Source organism: Mauremys reevesii, linkage group 6 (genome assembly GCF_016161935.1).
Source record: "Mauremys reevesii isolate NIE-2019 linkage group 6, ASM1616193v1, whole genome shotgun sequence".
NCBI lineage: Eukaryota > Metazoa > Chordata > Testudines > Geoemydidae > Mauremys > Mauremys reevesii.
This window is the reverse complement of record NC_052628.1, coordinates 84,176,635-84,195,739: the sequence shown is the minus strand read 5'-3', so window position 1 is coordinate 84,195,739 and position 19,105 is coordinate 84,176,635. Positions and strand designations below refer to the sequence as shown.

General features: G+C 44.9%; 1 protein-coding gene across 21 annotated transcripts in view; it reads left to right on the top strand.

Annotated features, from left to right (window-relative positions):
- The window catches only part of LOC120407914 (aminopeptidase O (putative)), a 416,076-nt gene that overhangs the window by 236,388 nt on the left and 160,583 nt on the right, over nucleotides 1-19,105 (top strand). For all 21 annotated transcript variants that reach the window (XM_039544257.1, XM_039544252.1, XM_039544253.1 and 18 more), the window contains one exon: nucleotides 18,895-18,997. In XM_039544257.1, coding sequence (XP_039400191.1) covers nucleotides 18,895-18,997 — 103 coding nt within the window. The remainder of the gene's footprint in view (nucleotides 1-18,894; nucleotides 18,998-19,105) is intronic.

The following is a 19,105-nucleotide window of genomic DNA, read 5'->3' as shown; positions in this document are numbered from 1 at the left end:
GTTGTTGCAATGGGTTTCTTGGGGGTTTGCGATGTTCTTTTCCCTTGGGAGAACTGGAGGAGGTGTCTAACTTTTCCACAGTGCGCAGCTTTTCTCACCACATCCTGTACCCAAGAAAATAAGGCTTGCCAGTTCCACCTCCAATTAGCCCTATTCTACCCCACATATAAGCTTGTAGGATATGATTCAGAATATTGTAAACAACACACCTTTTCACTAGGGCCTGAAAGGTTTTCCCTCTTGGACTCCTGCAGTTCACAAGAAGCAGATAAAGTTCTACCTTATGAACTCATGTTGTCCCAGTCAGTGTTATGCTCCAGCTCTGCATAACTCTACTCTTTTTAGTAGCTGCTTTGCTGCTTATTGATGAATTGTACATCGGACTTGTAAGCAGGGTCAGACAAGTTACAAGTATGCAGTTTGATGATAGGTACAAACACAAAAGCAAGCCTTATCACTAGCTACCATACATCTGCTACCAACACAACTGCTGATTACCAGTTTATATTTTTAGACTAGGAACCTGGCTTCTGGTGATAGGTGGCTTATCTGGACATTTGCTTTCCTTTGTTTCAGTGTTGAGGAATCATGTTTGCCTTGTTTGACATTAATTATACAATTGTTGCTTTTTAAAAACGTGTGTGTGGGCGTACATGTGTAGTGTAACCAACCAATTTTTTTTTGTAGGGCCAAAATGCTGTCTCCCATTTGACACTGAGAAGAGTTTATTTGTCTTCTAATTTTGCCCTCTGCTCCCCTTCCCCCCTCCGGATATCCCGATCTCTCTATATCTTCCATTCTGCTTGCCTTTCGCACAGTGGTATTCCCATATAATTGTGAAACAATCATTAATCATTTCTCATCACAGACTCTGTCACTATTACATGTTACAGAGTAGGTGCCATAAAGGCAACTCATTGTCTGGTGATCATTCCTGTCTCTTTGATTTCTATGGCTCATTTTAACTGCTGTCAAGGACATTTAAAAAAAAAACAAAAACGAGGAGTCCTTGTGGCACAAATTTATTTGGGCATAAGCTTTTGTGGGCTAGAACCCACTTCATTTTAGTGGACACAGCAGGATTTAAATGTTTGCTGCTGCTTACTGTATAGCCTGCAGAAGGTCTCCATTGTTTTTTTTATTGTTTATTCTGTATTGTCCCTTTCTTTAAGTATGTCTGTGTAGATCCCACTGTAAGTGGGCATGTGACTTATGCATGCAAGATCAGAGTCTTTTGACACTTGCATGTGCCCTGTGCTTCCTCATGCTCCTGTGTGAGGACATAACAGGGAGTGACTGCAACCCCCCAGTTCCCTCTTGCTGCCCATGATATTGAGATGAAATCCAGCAGTATCCAACCTGCTGCTCTTTTGCGTTAGCTGGCCTTACCATGAGGCGAACTGAGGCGGCCACCTCATGTGCAAGACTATGGTCGGGGCGCCACTAGGACCTAGAGTGTATAAAATTGTGTCTGCTGCTGGTGCATATGTATTCTCTCTGCTCTAGATGCACAGAGTTGGTGGAGTGCTGTGCTGGAGGAGGAAGGACACAAGAGACATAACAGGCAGGCAGGAGAAAAGGTGAGAGGGAATAACAGAAAGCAGCAGGAGCTGCAGGGAGAGAGAGGAGGAGGAGCCTCTTATGTACCTCTCTAGCACCCCCAGGAGCCTGGACTGATTAACACCAGCTTCTCAGGGAGCTTCCTGTTTCCTGCTGCTTCCCTGAACCCACTTGAGGAGAACAGGCAGTCAACTGAAGTAGTAGGAGCCAGTTAGGCCCTTAAGATGCTGATATCTTCCCTCACTCAGGCCCTGCTACCAAACTGCTTATTTGTCCCCTTCAACTGAGTGTTGAGAGTCACTATAGCTGGCACAGAACAGCAGTCATGATTGACAGAAGAAAACACCCCTCTGGGGCAGCATTCAGAAAAAGAAAGGAAGCAAAGGAAGCTTTTCTATCTAAGCAGGAAGGAGCTCTCCTGAGATACATAGACACAAATGTTCACAGTGAGCCTTCCAGCCCCAGTGAGGATGTGAGTGGTGAGGAGATGCCTGATCTTCCAGTTAGTCAGAGTGCAGGTGACTTGGCAGCTACTGCAGCATACATCTCTCCATCTCAAATGGATGTAACCATGCACCTTCCTGAATAAAAGTGTAGATCAGAGAATAGTGTAGTAGAGGCACAAGAAACAGCTGTTGCTGAGTTTAATTCCTTAAGTCTAGATGATCCAGGACTGTGGACCCACTTGAGGGACTTTCTTGTGCTGCATGGGCCACAGCAAGTGAAAAACGTCATGTTCCCCAAAGGCAATGAAAATGGTGACAAAGTGGAGAGGCCATGGCTTATGTACTCAAAAACCCAGAATGCTGCATACTGTTTTTATTGCAAACTCTTCCAGTCTAATGTTCCAGTCCCATTGGGTTCTACAGGAACAAAGGACTGAAAAATCTGTCTAGAAATCTGGCATGCCATGAGAAGGAAGCAAATCACCAGAGAGCATTCCATAGGTGGAAAGGACTTGAGTTGAGACTAAGGTTAAAGGCCATCAGAGATGATCAGCATCAAGAGAAGATTGCATCAGAGTCTCTTTACTGGCAAAATGTTCTGAAAAGGCTCACTGCCATTGTGAGAATGCTTGCTACCCAAAACCTAGCACTGCGTGGCACTTCAGATCATCTGTACATGCCAAACAGTGGAAACTTCCTTAAAATTGTGGAGCTGATGGCTGAATTTGATGCTGTACTCCAGGAGCATCTAAGAAGAGTCACCACCCAAGAATGTACACACACCACTATCTTGGAAGAACAATTCAAAATGAGACCATACAGTTCCTGGCAACAAAAGTCAAACAGAAGATTGTGGCAAATCTGAAGTCAGCAAAATATTATTCTGTTATTCTGGACTGCACACCTGACATCAGCCATATGGAACAAATGACTCTAATGGTGTGTTTTGTAACAACAACAGAACCTAGTGAAAATGTCCCTGCAATGGTGACTGTTAGAGAGCATTTTCTAAAATTTATTGACATTGATGATAGTACAGGAGCTGGTATGACAAATGTGCTTCTTAAAAAGCTGGAAGATATGGGAATTACGATAGCTGACATGAGAGGTCAGGGATATGACAATGGTGCCAACGTGAGAGGAAAGAACAGAGGAGTGCAGATATGGATCCGAGAGTTAAACCCTCAAGCTTTTTTTTTTCCCCATGCAGTTCTCATTCATTGAACTTGGTGATCAGTGATGCAGCATCAGCTGCTAGTGAGGCTGCTGAATTTTTTAATGTAATTCAAATAATCTATATATTTTTCTCTGCATCAACTCATCGATGGCAAATTTTGAAGCAACATCTGGGAACGTCCTCTCTGACACTGAAACCACTGAGTGCCACATGATGGGAAAGTCGAGTGGAGGCGATAAAGCCTATCAAACACCAGTGGTCATTATGGAGGATAATGCTATGACAGGAACTGTTCATGGGAGAACAGTGGCAGAGGGAAATGCAATCACCAGAAACATAAATAACTTCAAATTTCTGCGTGGCTTAGTGTTGTGGCATGACATACTGTTTGAAATAAATGTTGTAAGCAAGAGACTCCAAGGTATTGACCTTGATATATCTGGAGCAATGGAACAATTGGACAAAGCAAAGTCATACCTACAGTTTTACTGGTCAGATGAGGGATTTCAAAACGTTCTGAAGAATGCACAGAAGTTGGCAGAGGAACTTCACACTGAAGCTATTTTCTCACCCATTCAAGAATACAAGAGTCACCGAAGAAGACATTTTGATTACGAGGCACGGGATAATCCCATAAGAGACCCCAAACAATAATTTGAAGTTGAATTCTTTAACCAGGTGCTAGATTTGTGCAATACAGTCAGTTGAAGAACGTTTAATGCAGCTCAAGGAACACAGCAGTATATTTGGGATGTTGTATGATATTCCAAAACTCCTCACTATACATGAAGAAGACCTACACCAGCAACGCAGAGCACTAGAGACAGTGTTGACAGTGATGACATGAGCAATATTGATGCGAGTGATTTAGGTGATGAACTGAAAGCCCTTTCCAGATACATTTCAGCAGGATCAACTTCAAAGGTTGTTCTGGAACAAATAATATGTGCACAAATAATATGACACCCGCTTTCCAAATATTTTCGTTGCTCTGCGCATACTTCTAACACTTCTGGTACCAGTTGCCAGTGGAGAATGCCGCTTCTCCAAGCTGAAGTTAATACAAACATATCTACACTCCACAATGACACAGGAGAGGCTGGTCGGCCTTGAAACCATCTCAATAGAGCATGAGCTAGCCCAGACTGTGGACCTTCAGGAAGCAGTTCAAATCTTTGCAACCAAGAAGTCATGGAAAGCACCACTTTGATTATTCAAACGGATAAAAATGCCAGTGTTTACTATGCAGACAAGAAAAATTACATTTGCTGTTCAGGCATTTGAAAGTCAAGTGTGACTTAACATTTTTGAACAGGGCGTTTTAAGTTGTTAGTTCTCCTTTATTGGGGTAGATAGCAGCAGGGGCGGCTCCAGGCACAAGCGCTCCAAGCGCGTGCCTGGGGCGGCAAGCCGAAGGGGGTGCTCTGCCGGCGCCAGGAGGGCAGCAGGCAGGCTGCCTTCGGCGGCTTGCCTGCCAAGGGTCCGCTGGTCCTGGGACCAGTGGACCCTCCGTGCTTGGGGCGGCAAAATGTCTAGAGCCGCCCCTGGATAGCAGAGCAATACCATGAGAGGGGTAGAACAGGAAGAAGGCAGAATTGAGACCTTTCAAAGTTTTGGCCCAAGCGAGGGGGCATGGGGCATCATTTGAGCTCCCCGCCTCAGGTGCCAAAATGTTGTGGGCCGGCCCTGAGCAGATTTTTCTACTGGATTGTCATCTGCCTCACTGATTTTGCTTCAAAACCTCTAATGTGATTAATTTGAAGTCACTCCTACCCTAGAAAACATACATTCCCCACGTACTTACCCACCTGTACCACGTGGTTAAGTGTTTGGCACTCCCTTCTGATATGCAGGCTTCAAGCCCTGTCCATCATGCAAAGCCTGATCCTGCTAACTGACTACCACACCAGATGCTGGTTCTGTCTGGGCAAAAGCCACATGCCAGACTGATGCATGATATGTCTCTCCTTTTAATCAAAGATGCCCATCAGAAGTTCTACTTGCTGGAGCAGCTGATAAAGGTCTCTTCGAACTCTGACTAAGCAAATATTGAGACTGATCAGGTACCCAAGAAATCAATGTCCATGAATGCCCCCTCCTTCAGGCATGTGACACTGAAAGCTGGTGCTGACAGACCCTCAATGTTGAGAAAAGAACTGGGGATCTGTACCCCAGCCCCATACTGGGAACACTGACACCCATGGCAATGAAGTTCAGTGCTGATAGGGGATATTCTGAGGATAGGAGCGGAGACTGTAGGCACAGCATGGTGTCATCCCTCAAAGAGAGGCCAAAGCAAACCTTCAAGAATAAGCCCACTATGCGCAATATAAAAATAAGAGCTAGTGAAGTGGAATTGGTTATACTTGCAGGATTTGGCGAAACATGCTTCAGGAACCGACTCCATGAGCAATGATGACCATGCAGAAACTGATTGAACTCCATTAGAGTCATTCATGGTATTGGCAGACACCCTATTGGAGGAACCACATATACCCAAATGATGAACCTGGCACTGAGACCACTGCCAGCACTGGAACAGAACCCAATACTGAGAACACCATATGCCTTGGTACTAACTTGGGAGAACGTGTATTCCTCTTTCCTGTCACCAGGTCACATTTTCTGACCATCATCAAGCAGAAATCCATCTCCCTCAAGGTTATCAGAGACCCAGTGGAAAGACCTGGAATCTCTTCTTTCAGGGCTCTGTCACAGCTTTACTTTGGCTGGCAATGGACTGGCCACCACCATGCAAGCCAACCATACCTTTACAGCTTGTCACCATGGCCCTATTGAAGGCATATTGAAAACTGTCATCTCAGGCTTCCAGGAAGTTGATCCCCTTCTCACTCCACACATTCTCACGTTCTCCAGCAGCAACCCTAGACAGACCACTGACATTGGGCAAGGAGGAATGTGGGCATCATCAGACATAGTATTGGGACAGCAATACCAACCCCTTAGCCTCCCAAAAACTTCACTTCACTGTTGCCAGATGAAGCAGTAATTAGCTTTCCAAGAGCTGTTAATGAGGATAGCAGACATTTGAACGTTCAGTCTTCAGTGATACAGGAGAAGTCCCATAAATTATTTGATATCCTGACTGCATTGGATCCTGATGGAATTGCTCTCCCAATAAAAAGGGGATACTCAACCCTGCTAAAGCCTTCTTGGCAGACACCTACCACCATTCCTGCCACATCGAAAAGGTTTTGTAAAATGGTACCAAGTCCCACAGAAAGGATTTGAACATTTTTATGTTCAACCCAGCCTGGGCTTGTGAGTTGACTCTGCAGTGCAGGAGAAATCTAGCTCCAACAAGAGCAACCCAAGGGAGAAAGAAAAAAAATAAAATTGACCTTTCTGGAAGGAAAGCTTACTCCTCCACGTCCCTGGAACTCTGTATAAGTACAACTTTTTAACATGGGGCAGGACATAATCAGTGAGGACCATTTAGTAGCTAAAACTGCTCTGCAGGTGGCCATGGACACCTCAGATACTAGTCAGGTGCATTGCTAGAGCTATAACAATGCAAAGAGCCTCATGGCTAGCAGGGTCAGGCATCCCCAAGGAGATGCAAGCTGCAATACAAGCTGCAATACCTGCCCTTCAAAATAATTGAATATTTAGCAAATACTCTACATTCCATTAAAGATTTGAGGGCCACCCTGTGCTCCTTGGGGATTTGCATACCAGACCCATATTGTAAGTCTTACAAGTATCAGCTTTATAAAGTATCCTGGTCTTCCTCCTTCTCAGTATCACACTCCCCACCTGCTGCAAGACAGCAGATTTGATGGGATTGTTGGGAGCCATACCCAAGTCAGTCTAGGACAGAATATATTCTTTGGAAATCACCTTGTCCACTTCCACCAGGCTTGGTCTTCCATCACATCTGACAGATGGATGTTAGAGATCATCGTTCATAGCTATCCCGTCCAATTCCAATCCTTGCCCCCCAACCATCCCTTTTCAGGAATACTTTTCTACAAACTGAATTTGCCTTGTTGCTTCATCTAGAAGCCACAGATGAGGTACTGCAAGATTAGAGGGGAAGAGGCTTCTGGTCCTGATATTTCCATATTCTGAAGAAGAAAGAGGGTCTTCATCCTATCATAGACCTAGGAAGACTGAACAAATGTATATGCTGTCTCAGATTCAGGATGGTAATCCTTGCCTCCATTATTCCATCCCTTCAGGCTCAGGACTGATTCCTAGCTCTTGCCTAATAGGATGTGTATTTTCATTCACTCAACCCACAGGAAATACCAGAGGTTCACAGTAGGGCCCAACCATTACCAGTACAATGTACTGTCATTCAGATTCTCCACAGAATGGTGAGATAAAATGGCATACCTAAGGAGGAGAGGCATCCACAACATTTGTATCTAGGCAACTGGCTGATCAGAGGCAGGAGACCACTACACCCCTGAAATACATCCTCTCCATGTTTGCCCAGCTGGCCCTCTTGGTGAGCTATAAGAAGTCATCTTTCACTCCATGAGAGAGAATAGAATTAATAAGAGCCATGATCAACTCCTGGCCAGTAGAAGTATAGCTGCTTGAGGACAGATCCCTGTCCCTGCAATCAATACTGAACTAAATAATACCAGATCCAACCATGGCAGTATGGACTTGCCTCGGAATCCTAGGTCACATGTCAACATGCACAAATGTGACATCACTTGCCAGACTTCATTCATGGCCTCTGTAACACTGGCTGAGTTCAGTCTATTCCACATCAAGACATGAGATGAATAATAAAGTCATAGTCCCACCATATGTCATCTTGGAACTGAACTGGTAGCTAGACCCCAAGAATGTATGAAGAGGAATACCATTCTCTGCCCCTCCTCCCACAATGACATTGATCATGGATGCATTAGTAACCAGTTGGGGAACCCATCTGCACCATCTCCAGATGCAAGGGACTTAGTTACAGAATGACATGAAATTTGACACAACCATCTTGGAGCTCAGAGCTCTCAGGCTTCCATGCATGACATTTATCTTTGTTCTATGAAATTTCACAATGCAGATCTTGACAGAAAATACATCTAAAATGTACTATATTAACAAGCAAGGAGAAACCTGATCATTACCCCATGTGCCAAGAAGCTATCAAGCTATGGATGTGGTGTCACTAGCATGGAATAACCCAATGGCTCTTCATCTTCCAGGAGTCAGCAACAACCTGGTGGATTTCTTACAGACAATCAATCATTAACCATGAATCCACACTGACTGCAACATTTTGAAGAACCACAGTTATAAAATAAGTAACCATTCTTTCCCTTTTCTTTTCCTCTCGTTGTTAAAGTGGAACTTTCACACTGAAAAACTTCTAAAACATAGAACATCAGTGGACATTTCAGAGATAAAACTGGAACCAGGATCAGGATATAAATTTTACAGGTTGTCACTATCTCTATAATTGGCCAAAACAAAATCCTCAGTCTGATTACCTGCCAATTAATTTGGAGAAGGGAATTAAAAATTAAAAAATTGATTGAGAACTTTGCAACATGGTCTTTAGATCCCTTAAAACAGCTGTGGTCCCATTTGTGGTTGTTGCAGAATCTTAATGTGCAGTAGCTTGGCCATTGTGGCATGCCACCCTTGGCAGTATTCCTAAAACTGGAATTTAATCATTAGCCAAATATAGATTACTGTTCTCTTGCACCTTCAAGCATAAGATCTTAGTACGCTTACCTCTAACTTGTATAGCTACAAAATAATAATAGTAGTCATGCAATTATTCTGTCCTTTATTATATCCAGACATAGAATTAGTCTGGATAACCTCCTGCATCATCAAATTCCCCTGGTAAGCTACACAGTGTGTGAGAAGTATTTAATTTCATTGGTTCTAAAAGTGCTGCTTTACAGGTTCAGGTTTCTTCTTAATCTTGATGTATAAAACAGGGTAAAAGGAGGAACTAATCAGATTTAATATTGCCAACCTACCAGCATAAATTGGATACCTTAGTGAAGTCCCCACTGACTTATTTTTGTATTAATAATTCTAGCTTTTGCAATTATAGCTCATTATATGTAAGTCCTACAATGCCTATAGCTTTTTATCTTCAGATCTTTTCAGTCTTCACTACATATTTCTTAAATTGTGATGACCAAACTTAGACCCATTAGGTATAGACTGAGATAATCTAAGCACCCTATTTGCCTTTTTGGCTGCAGATGTGTACCAGGCAAGCATTTTCATTGACTTATCCATGATAACAGAGAGTATGTTGGAGCTGTCAGTGTTGAATGGGCAGAAGAGGAAAGGGAGATCAGAAGTTATGTTTTTCATCATGTTGAGTTTAAGCTGGCAGTAAGACATCAAAGAAGAGATGTCATTCAAAGGCAGTCAAAGATGCAAGTCTGACCAAAGGGGGAGAATTCAGGGTCAGAGAGGCAGATCTGTGCATCACCTGCATAGAGGGGGATGTTAGTGAAAATTGCTTTGAAAATCTAATTAAGTTCCATCCAATTGTCACTTTTGTCTGTTTTTAATAATATTTTCAAAATGCTAAAAGTGATGAGACCTTTATATTCACACAAGTCCTTTCTCAATTGTATTTCATCTCCTCTTACTTGATTCATCAGTAGTCTACAGAATTGTGATATTGCAACCATTTCCATGACTGCAGACCAAAATGGCATTATGTGGGGGTTTTATGTGTGTTTGAAGAATCAATCAGAATGAAATCCCGAGTTGTGTGTGTGAAAGAGAACTCTTATTCAAGTATGATTACAGTACCTGCAAATGTAGCAAGGAGGCTGCTGAAAATTTCATTTATAGTCTGTGGTTTTTAGTATACATGTCCACTTTTCAAGGCTATGAATATGAATAATATGAAAATCTACACTTTAAACCCACAGCAGATGGTTGCGGAAGTTTGCCACTCATGGCAACATGATGGGGTGGTTATTGCAGGGATCCCTGGGCAGTAATAAACTGAGTTAATTTTGACCACCTATCTAGTAGTAGCCATTGGATAGTCTAATCTATTTAAGTTATTTTACCACACACATGTCTGTGTTGGCGATCCCACGAGGTCAAGGATGATCTCTTTCACAGGTGTTTATTTTTTATGGGTCCTTCAATGACTGAGGAGTCTGATCCTTGAGCCACAGACTCATTGTCAGACATTGCAGGTGGTGTTGGAAGTCAGGGTTGGGCCGCAATTGCTGCATGACAGTTATCTGTCTTTTCTGGCGTTTTTCTGCAACCAGGGCAAGGCGATTTTCCTCAAAAACGAATGTTCCCTCTCTGACAAGTCTTTGCCAGTCATCCCTGTCCCGGGCTACTGTCTCCCAGTGTGTGGTGTCAATGCCACATCTCTTGATGTTTATCTTGAGGATGTCTTTAAAGCGTTTCTTTTAGTCTCCCTGTTTCCTTTCTCCTTTGGTGAATTGGGCTTACAGCAGTTATTTTGGTAAGCATACATCAGGCGTGTGCATACCGTGCCTGCTCCACTTCAGCTGGTACTGGATAATCGGGGCCTCAACACTGAAGATAATTGCCTCTGTGAGGACACTGGCATTAGTGCGGCGAACTTTATGTTGAGGATCCTCCAAAGAAAGTGCTGGTGCTGATGTTCGAGGTTTTTCAGGTGTTTTGTGTAGGTCACCCGAGTCTCACAGCTGTAGAAGAGAGTTGGGATTACCACGGCTTTATAAACTAAAAATCAAGTATGTGTTTTGATGTTGTGATGTTGAACACCCGTTGAGACAGTCTGCCAAAGGCAAAGCTGGCGCAGCGGATTCTGTGCTGATTCTTGACATCTATGTCTGCCCTCTGTGAGAGATGGCTGCCAAGATAGGCAAAGTATTCTGTTTTCTATTTCTTCTCTGTCAATGTAGATCTTTCTTGCTGGAGCTGATGCTTAACTGGGAGCTGGCTGGTGGAGAACTTCTGTTTTGCTGATGTTCAGAGTTAGCCCTAGGCTTTTGTAAACTTCAGAGAAGCAATTAAGGGCTGTTTGTAGATCCTCTTTTGAGTGTGCAACTACAGCTCGATCATCTGCATATTGGAGTTTGGTTATTGTTGCCGATATTACTTTAGTTCTGGCACGGAGACGGGAAAGGTTGAAGAGGTTGCTATTAGTGTGATATTGGATACCAATGCCATGTGGCAAATAGTCTTGGGTTAACATTTTCATATCTGCTAAGAAAATGGAGAAAAGGGTGGGTACCAGTTTTACCCAGTTTGGACGACAAAGGGCTCTGAGGTAGAGCCATTGCACAGAATGGAGGCAGTCATCTGGTAATGGTGGAATCTTACAGTGGTGATAAATTTGCTTGGACAGCCGAACTTCAACATGATTTTCCACAAAGCCTCATGGTTGACAGTCAAAGGCTTTGGCCAGATTAATAAAGGCCATATACAGCTCCTGGTGTTGTTCTTGACATTTTTCCTGGATCTGCCCGACTGATCCGAAGGTGCCTCGTGATGGTCTGAAGCCATACTGGGACTCTGGAAGTACTTCCTCTGCAAGAGGGAGCAGGTGATTCAGTAAGAATCTAGCAAGAATCTTCCCAGCAATGGAGAGGAGGGCAATGCCTTGATAGTTGCCACAGTCGGCCCTATGTCCCTTTTTGAAAATGGTGATGATGTTTGCATTACATAAGTCAGCGGGGATTTCTTCGGGGTGCCAGATTTTGAGGAGCAGCAAATGAAGCTTGTTAGTCAGTGTTTCTCCCCCTACTTTCAGTACTTCAGCTGGTATGCCATTAGGACCTGCTACTTTATTGTTCTTCATTTGTTTAATTGCTTTGCGGACCTCCTCAGGTGTTTGTGGGTTGGCAAGAGTTTCCTAGATGGGGTGTTGTGGATGGAGTCGATGGTGTCGTCAATCACAGTCATTTGACCACATGTATCACTCTAGTAAATGAGTGTCTTATAATAATAATTGGAGATATACCTATCTCCTAGAACTGGAAGGGACCTTGAAAGGTCATTGAGTCCAGGCCGCTGCCGTCACTAGCATGACCAAGTACTGATTTTTGCCCCAGATCCTTAGGTGGCCTCCTCAAGGATTGAACTCACAACCCTGGGTTTAGCAGGCCAATGCTCAAACCACTGAGCTATCCCTCCCCAGCATAGCCGCTGATTCCACGGGTGCTCATGGAAAAAAAAATTAGCATGTGCTTAGCACCCACTGGCAGCCAAGCTCCCCCTCTCTCCCCAGCGCCTCCCGCCCACCAGCAGCCCCTGCCAATCAACTCCTCCCCCTCCCTCCCAGCACTTTCTGCATGCCACGATCAGCTGTTCAGCAGCATGCAGGAGGCTCTGGGAGAGAGGGGACCAGGCGTCCTCCAGGCAGGGGGTGGGAAGAACCAGAATGGGGATGTGAGCTTGGGGGAAGGGGTGGAGTGCGGTGGGACCAGGGGCAGAGTGGGGGCTTAGAGGAAGGGGTGGAGTTGGGATGGGCCTAGGGCGAAGTGGGAGGGTCGTGTAACCACAGGTAGAGAGGAAGTTAGCACCTATGCATTCCAGTAATATATTATTACAGAAAAAATGCTTACTTTTTCATTTTACCATATAATTATAAAATAGATCAATAGGAATATAAATATTGTATTTGTATTTCAGTGTATAGCATATAGAGCAGTATAAATAAGTCATTGTCTGTATGAAATTTTAGTTTGTACTGACTTTGCTAGTGCTCTTTATGTAGCCTGTTGTAAAACTAGGCAAAATCTAGATGAGTTGATGTACCCCCTGGAAGACCTCTGTGTACCCCAGGGGTACACAAGCCCTGGATTGAGAATCACTGTCCTAGCCAAGCGGAGATGATAAAGTGTTACTCATGATTATGGTAAAGATTCTGTCATGGATATTTTTAGTAAAAGTCAGGCACAGGTCGTGGGCAATAAACAAACATTCACGGAAGCCCGCAACGTGTCCCAGACTGTTACTGATAATCCCAGGGCAGGAGGGGAGGGACGACAAATAGAGCACTTCTGGGGACTTGCAGCTGCTCCAGTCTCGCTGCTCCTGTGGCAGGGGCTGACTGCTGCTGCTCCAGCCCCAGGGGGGCTGATCCAACCCCAGTCACTGCTCCAGCAGGCCCAGGGCCGCTGTTCCATTGGGCCTGGGGCCAACTACTGGTCAGCTGTTCCAGCGGGTCTGGGGCTGACTACCTGTCAACTAATGTTCCCTCTATTTTTTTATCTCCATGTGCGGAATGAATTTTATGTGCACCAATATAGAGATGATGAATGGCGGGGATGGGGCCAAGGGGTTCGGAGTGTAGGAGGGGGCTCAGGCCTGGGGCAGAGGGTTGGGGTGCAGGGGGGTGAGGGCTCCAGCTGGGGGTGCTCTGTGGTGGGGCCAGGGATGAGAGGTTTGAGGTGCAGGCTGCCCCAGGGCTGTGATGGGGAGAGAGGACTCACCCCAGCCCTCTCCCGCCACAGTAGCCCAGGGCTGGTGGAGAGCGCCTCTCCCCAGCTGCAGCAGCTCTGGGGCCGGGGAAGAGGCGCCTCTCCCCGCCGCGGTCCTGCACACCCCCTATCTCTTCCTATCCAGTCCAGGCCCCTGTGGCTACGAGCCTGCATGGCTATTGATAGCCTGCTGCACAGCCACGCAGCTTAGAGGGAACTTAGCTATCAGCTGATCCAGCCCCATGGGTGTTGACCCAACTGCGCCAGCCCTTCCCCAGAAGAAGTCACAGAAGTCTTGGAAAGTCACAGAATCTGTGACCTCTGTGAAAGAATCGGATCCTTACTCAAGATACAGCTATGTGAAAGCTTAGCATCAGTGAAAAGTCCTGGAGCATTCCTTAAGCTACAGACTGAATTGACCAATTGTGGGTGTGTACCTTCAACCAAAGGAGACCGCACCATGACTGTAAACAATTCAGAATGCTTTCCTCTGTCCACCACTATCACCTCTGTCTTGCCCAGGTTTAGCTTCAACCAGGTCTTCTTCATCCATGACCTGATCTGATCCAAGCACTTGGCTATCTCGGTGGTAGTGGTATGATTGTATGTGGGGAAGAATGGGTAGAGTTGTGCGTCATCTACATATTTCTGGTCCTTGAGTCCAGGTCATCTGACCAGTTCACCTAGTGGCTGTATGTAGATGTTGAATAGGACCAGACTGAAAATTGATCCTTGTGAGACCCATGAATTTTCGGATGAAATGGGGTTTCATTAGAAAATGCCAATTAATCAAACCTGAAATGTGTCACAAAAACATATTGGGTTTGATGAACTTCTGCTGAACCACAGGCATGTTTCTGTTAGAAAATGGGGACTGTCTTTTCTAGTTCTGTATGAAATGTAATGCTCTGAATACTTGCATATTAAAAATGATTTTGGATTAGATGGACCACTGGTTCCCAAACTTTACTGGATCATGTACTACCTGCTTGAAAAATTGATGTTTGAAGTACCACATGTTTATTTCTCCTTTTTGTGCATTTTTATTTTAGGCATTAATAGGCTTACCTTAAGTACTTATGGACTCTCTAGTAAAATATATACCTGAAGAAGCTTAAAATGTTTGATTATAACTAGGGCTATCCAAAAAACAAGAATACAGTTCAGTGAAAAATTGTGAGGCTTTGATATTTGTTTTCTTTCTGATGTGGAGTGAAACCAAAAATAAAATAAAATAGAAAGCAAGATAGAGACCTCCCCAAAATAGCCCATGATTACCTTGGATATAAGAGACCCAGGTTGAAGTCCTGCTCAGGATCAGGTAGAGCAAGGACTTCAGCCTCAGTCTCCCACATCCCAGGTGAATGTCCTAACCCAGTGATTCTCAAGCAGGGATCTGCTGCAAACCATTTCAGGGGGCCTGCCAAGCAGGAAGCCCGAAGCCTAGGTGTCCCATGGGACTGAAGCTCTGAGGCTCAGGGCTCTGAGTCCTGGCAGAAGCCGCTCCATGTGGCTGAAGCCCCAAGCCCCGCAACCCCATGGAGCTAAAGCTCCAAGACACCCCTCGCCCCAAGGGGCTAAAGCTCTGAGCCTCCCGCTGAAATTTTTTGGTATGTCACTGAAGTACATTCAGTCGGTTGATCTTTTTTTATTTATTTTTTTTACTTGTCTAATTTAAGTTTGAAGTTCTTGCTAATTCTTATCTTGATTACTGTTGAATTTGAGCCAAATTTCAGTCTGGTTCTCTTTTTACAAAAGTTAAATCAAGAAAAATACAAAGCATTTTGGGTAGTTCTCGTAGAAAACAAAAAAAGTGCCATTAGTGAGAAGGGTGTGTGTGTGTAAAATGGAAGGCAGCTCAGAGAGGGGAAGAGGTAGAGCAGGGGTAGGTAACCTATGGCACGTGTGCCGAAGGCGGCACGCGAGCTGATTTTCAGTGGCACTCACGCTGCCTGGGTCCTGGCCACCGGTCCGGGGGGCTCTGCATTTTAATTTAATTTTAAATGAAGCTTCTTAAACATTTTAAAAACCTTATTTACTTTACACACAACAATAGTTTAGTTATATATTGTAGACTTATAGAATGAGACCTTCTAAAAACGTTAACATGTATTACTGGCATGTGAAACGTTAAATGATAGTGAATAAATGAAGACTCGGCACAGCACTTCTGAAAGGTGGCCGACCCCTGAGATAGAGAGTTGGGTGCATCTTGGCTGGAAGTGAGAGTATCAGGCACTTTCAGCTCCATGAAGCCTTTTTGCTTCTCTGCCCGTCGGACTCCCAATGAAGCAGGGCCCTGCCTCCTAGATGCAGGGGCGGCTCTAGTAATTTCGCCGCCCCAAGCACGGCGGCATGCTGCGGGGGGTGCTCTGGCGGTCGCCGGTCCCGCATCTCCGGTGGACCTCCTGCAGACGTGCCTGCGGAGGGTCCGCTGGTCCCGCGGCTCCGGTGGAGCATCCGCAGGCATGCCTGCTGGAGGTCCACCGGAGCCGCGGACCAAGCCAGACCTCCCGCAGGCACGCCTGCGAGGTCCACCACGGCCTGCCTGCGCCTCGGTGACAGGCAGATCACCCCCCTCCCCGGCATGCCGCCCCAAGCACGCACTTGGCGCGCTGGGATCTGGAGCCGGCCCTGCCTAGATGCTTGCAGTGTTGGGGAAATTGCACAGGGTTTCATCCTCCTTGGTGAAGACTCCAGCTGCAGCAGACCAGCTGCTTTGCTGCTGAAGAGCCAGCCCTGTATCTAGGCTTTTATTCACCAGACCAACCAATCACCCCCATCTCCAACTTCCCTGCAGGGACAGGAGAGAATTCCCTATGTGCCCCCTGCCTCGCAGCCTAGCAGGGGCCAGGCTGCAGCCTCTGTTAGGCACAGGTTACAGACGCAGCATGCTCTGCAGCAGCGTCCTGTAGTATGCCCTTTAAGTCTTGGGTGTCCTTGCAGCTGCAAGTTTTGCCTACACTGTGAACTAGCACTATATGCATGTTCTTTTTCAGAAAAAAGGAGCTCCGGTGATGTGGCATAGGGCTTTGCAAGTTTTCCTCATGGCTTGAGTTGTGCAATGTGGCACAAGCTGAAGGCTAAGCTCAGTAGAAATCCAGCTCATCAGATGAGAGCACAGTGCCCATCTGCACAGCCACAGTGCACAGCACACCACTAATAAAACTATTGTGCTGGCATTGTTCGTGAATGTGTTCACCATTATGGCTAAAATCGTCCACGCACATGCATTTTGTTTCAAAACCACTTTCTGGCAAGCTGCAGCTCATGCAACCACTGTTGATTTGAAACTGAACAATTTATTTTTAAGAGTGTCTGACATACCATTTACAACATTCTCATGTACCACAGTTTGGGAATCACTGAGATAGGTTGTACTAAGTGAATTATGGAATGTGGATTAAGTTCTGTTTGTTTAATTGTTCTTTAATACAGATGCACACACTTTACAGAAGGGGATGGCTCAGAGGACTAGTAACGAGATATGTCCCTTTCATCTTTAGGTGAATAATGACTGGTTATTAGTAACCAAAAATATTTGTTGTCTCTTCATTGGATTAAGTAAAATTAGCTGCTTGTATCAGTCTTTGTTAGCAATCAAAGCAGAGACCAAGGTTTAAATGGGTATCGAGACTTGACTCTTAGAGTTGGTCCCTCAGAGACATATTAATGGTGTTTAAAAGGAAGCCTGGACTGCTGCTACCTGTGCTGTCCCTATTTTGTGGAGGGAAAAAATAGGGCTTAAGTTTCCAGAATTGCTAGTTTGCCACCTTTCACTCATACTAAAACTATATTTAAAGTCTCCAGAATTGTTTTCAGTCATGTTGATAGACTCCTAAAGAAGTGCTGTCAAGTCCTCCTTAGCCACCCAGTGGCCTCAGTGTGAGACCTCTTGGAAAGAAGTTTGAAGACAAGAAAGAATTAGTACTTCAGTACTGTGGCTGTGGTATGGAAGACCCCATTTACAGACAAGGGGGGAAATTTTGCATAATTTGTCTTTAGTTTTTCTTCTCTGTGATTAAACTTATAGGACTGCTAGGCACTAATAACTAGTATGGGCTTCCATCATGCCTATTGAGGCTTGGCAATCTGAAGACCCAATACTGAAGAGTTAACATAGTTTGAATTTGTTCTGGATTTAACTGTCTGTCTGACTGAGAATCCCCAAGGCTCTGTGTGGCAGGCTCTCTCTTTCAAAGCTTTGGTTGTTTTTTGCTGACATGCACACAAAATGACAAACCAAAGAAGAAAAAGAATGGAAGGCTTATACTTTTCTGTAGTGTATTAAATGTAGATGAAAGAGGCTATTCATTCTTGCAGGTGTAGTCTTGTGAGCTGTTAAGCTCTGTTCAGGTATGAAAAGTGAAATATGTAGCCGGATGTAATGAGTTCAATATCCTTCCTTCCCATATACCTCCATCTCATATATCTCTGCCTTTTTTTGTCTGCCTTTGTTCATAATGTAACACTACTGTCTACGTAGTATCTCTTAATGAAATGCCATGCAATATGATGTCGCGTCTGGGAGGGAAGAGCAAGTACTATATACCAGCTTAGTGTTGGCTTTCAGTTTAACCTCAGCTGTTTGTGCAGCCACACACAAAATTACATTAGAAGGATACATTTCTTGTTATTTCTACTTCTTTTCATATTAGCTAAGCTATTTCAGGGATTCTCAACCTTTTTCTTTCAAAGCCCCCCTCCCCCAACATGCAATAAAAACTCCAGAGCTTGGGGGGTGGGGGTTGGAGGCTCCAGGCTTCAGCCTCAGGGGGATGCTTCTGTCCTGCAGGGAGTGGGGCTCAGGAGCCCTGTGGGATGGAAGGCTTGAGGGTTTTGCCCCACAGGGTGGGGTCTCAGAGCTTTAGCACCTTGGGGCTTTAGCTCTGTGGGGACGGCTTAGGGCTTCAGTCCCGTGGGGCAGCTTCTGTCAAGGCTCAGGGCACCAGAGCTCAGGGCTTCAGTCCTGTGGGGTGCCTGGGCTCAGGGCTTGAGCCCCATGGGGCATGTGGGCTCAGGGCTTTCACCCTGCAGGGCACCAGAACTCCAAGCTTCAGGCCCAGGGCTCCAAGTGGCCCTGCTTGGCGGACCCCCTGAAATGGCTTGCAGTCCCCCAGCGGGCTGTGGACCCCCAGCTGAGAACTGCTAAGCTATTTAGCACAAATTCAGATCCAAAGTAGAACAGAGACTAATATACTAGTGAGTAGTGTCTGAAGATACCAACCTATTATAATCATTTTGGGCAATGAAAGTTTGTAATTCATTAGTTCTTTACTCACTTGTCAACAATTTAATTGATTTGCAATCATTTTAGGCCAAACAAAGAGAACACAGGAGAAGTGAGTGAGTCTGGAACATGCATAATCAAACACGGTCTTAATGCAGAAAAAGTCTTCATGCAGGTTCATTACTTGAAGGTAAGAATGCGAAACTGATGTAACTGAAGCTGATGTTACCAACACATTTATAAACACTTATTTTTGTGTATCCTTTAATTAATAGCATCATCTTTGTCTTTGGCACTG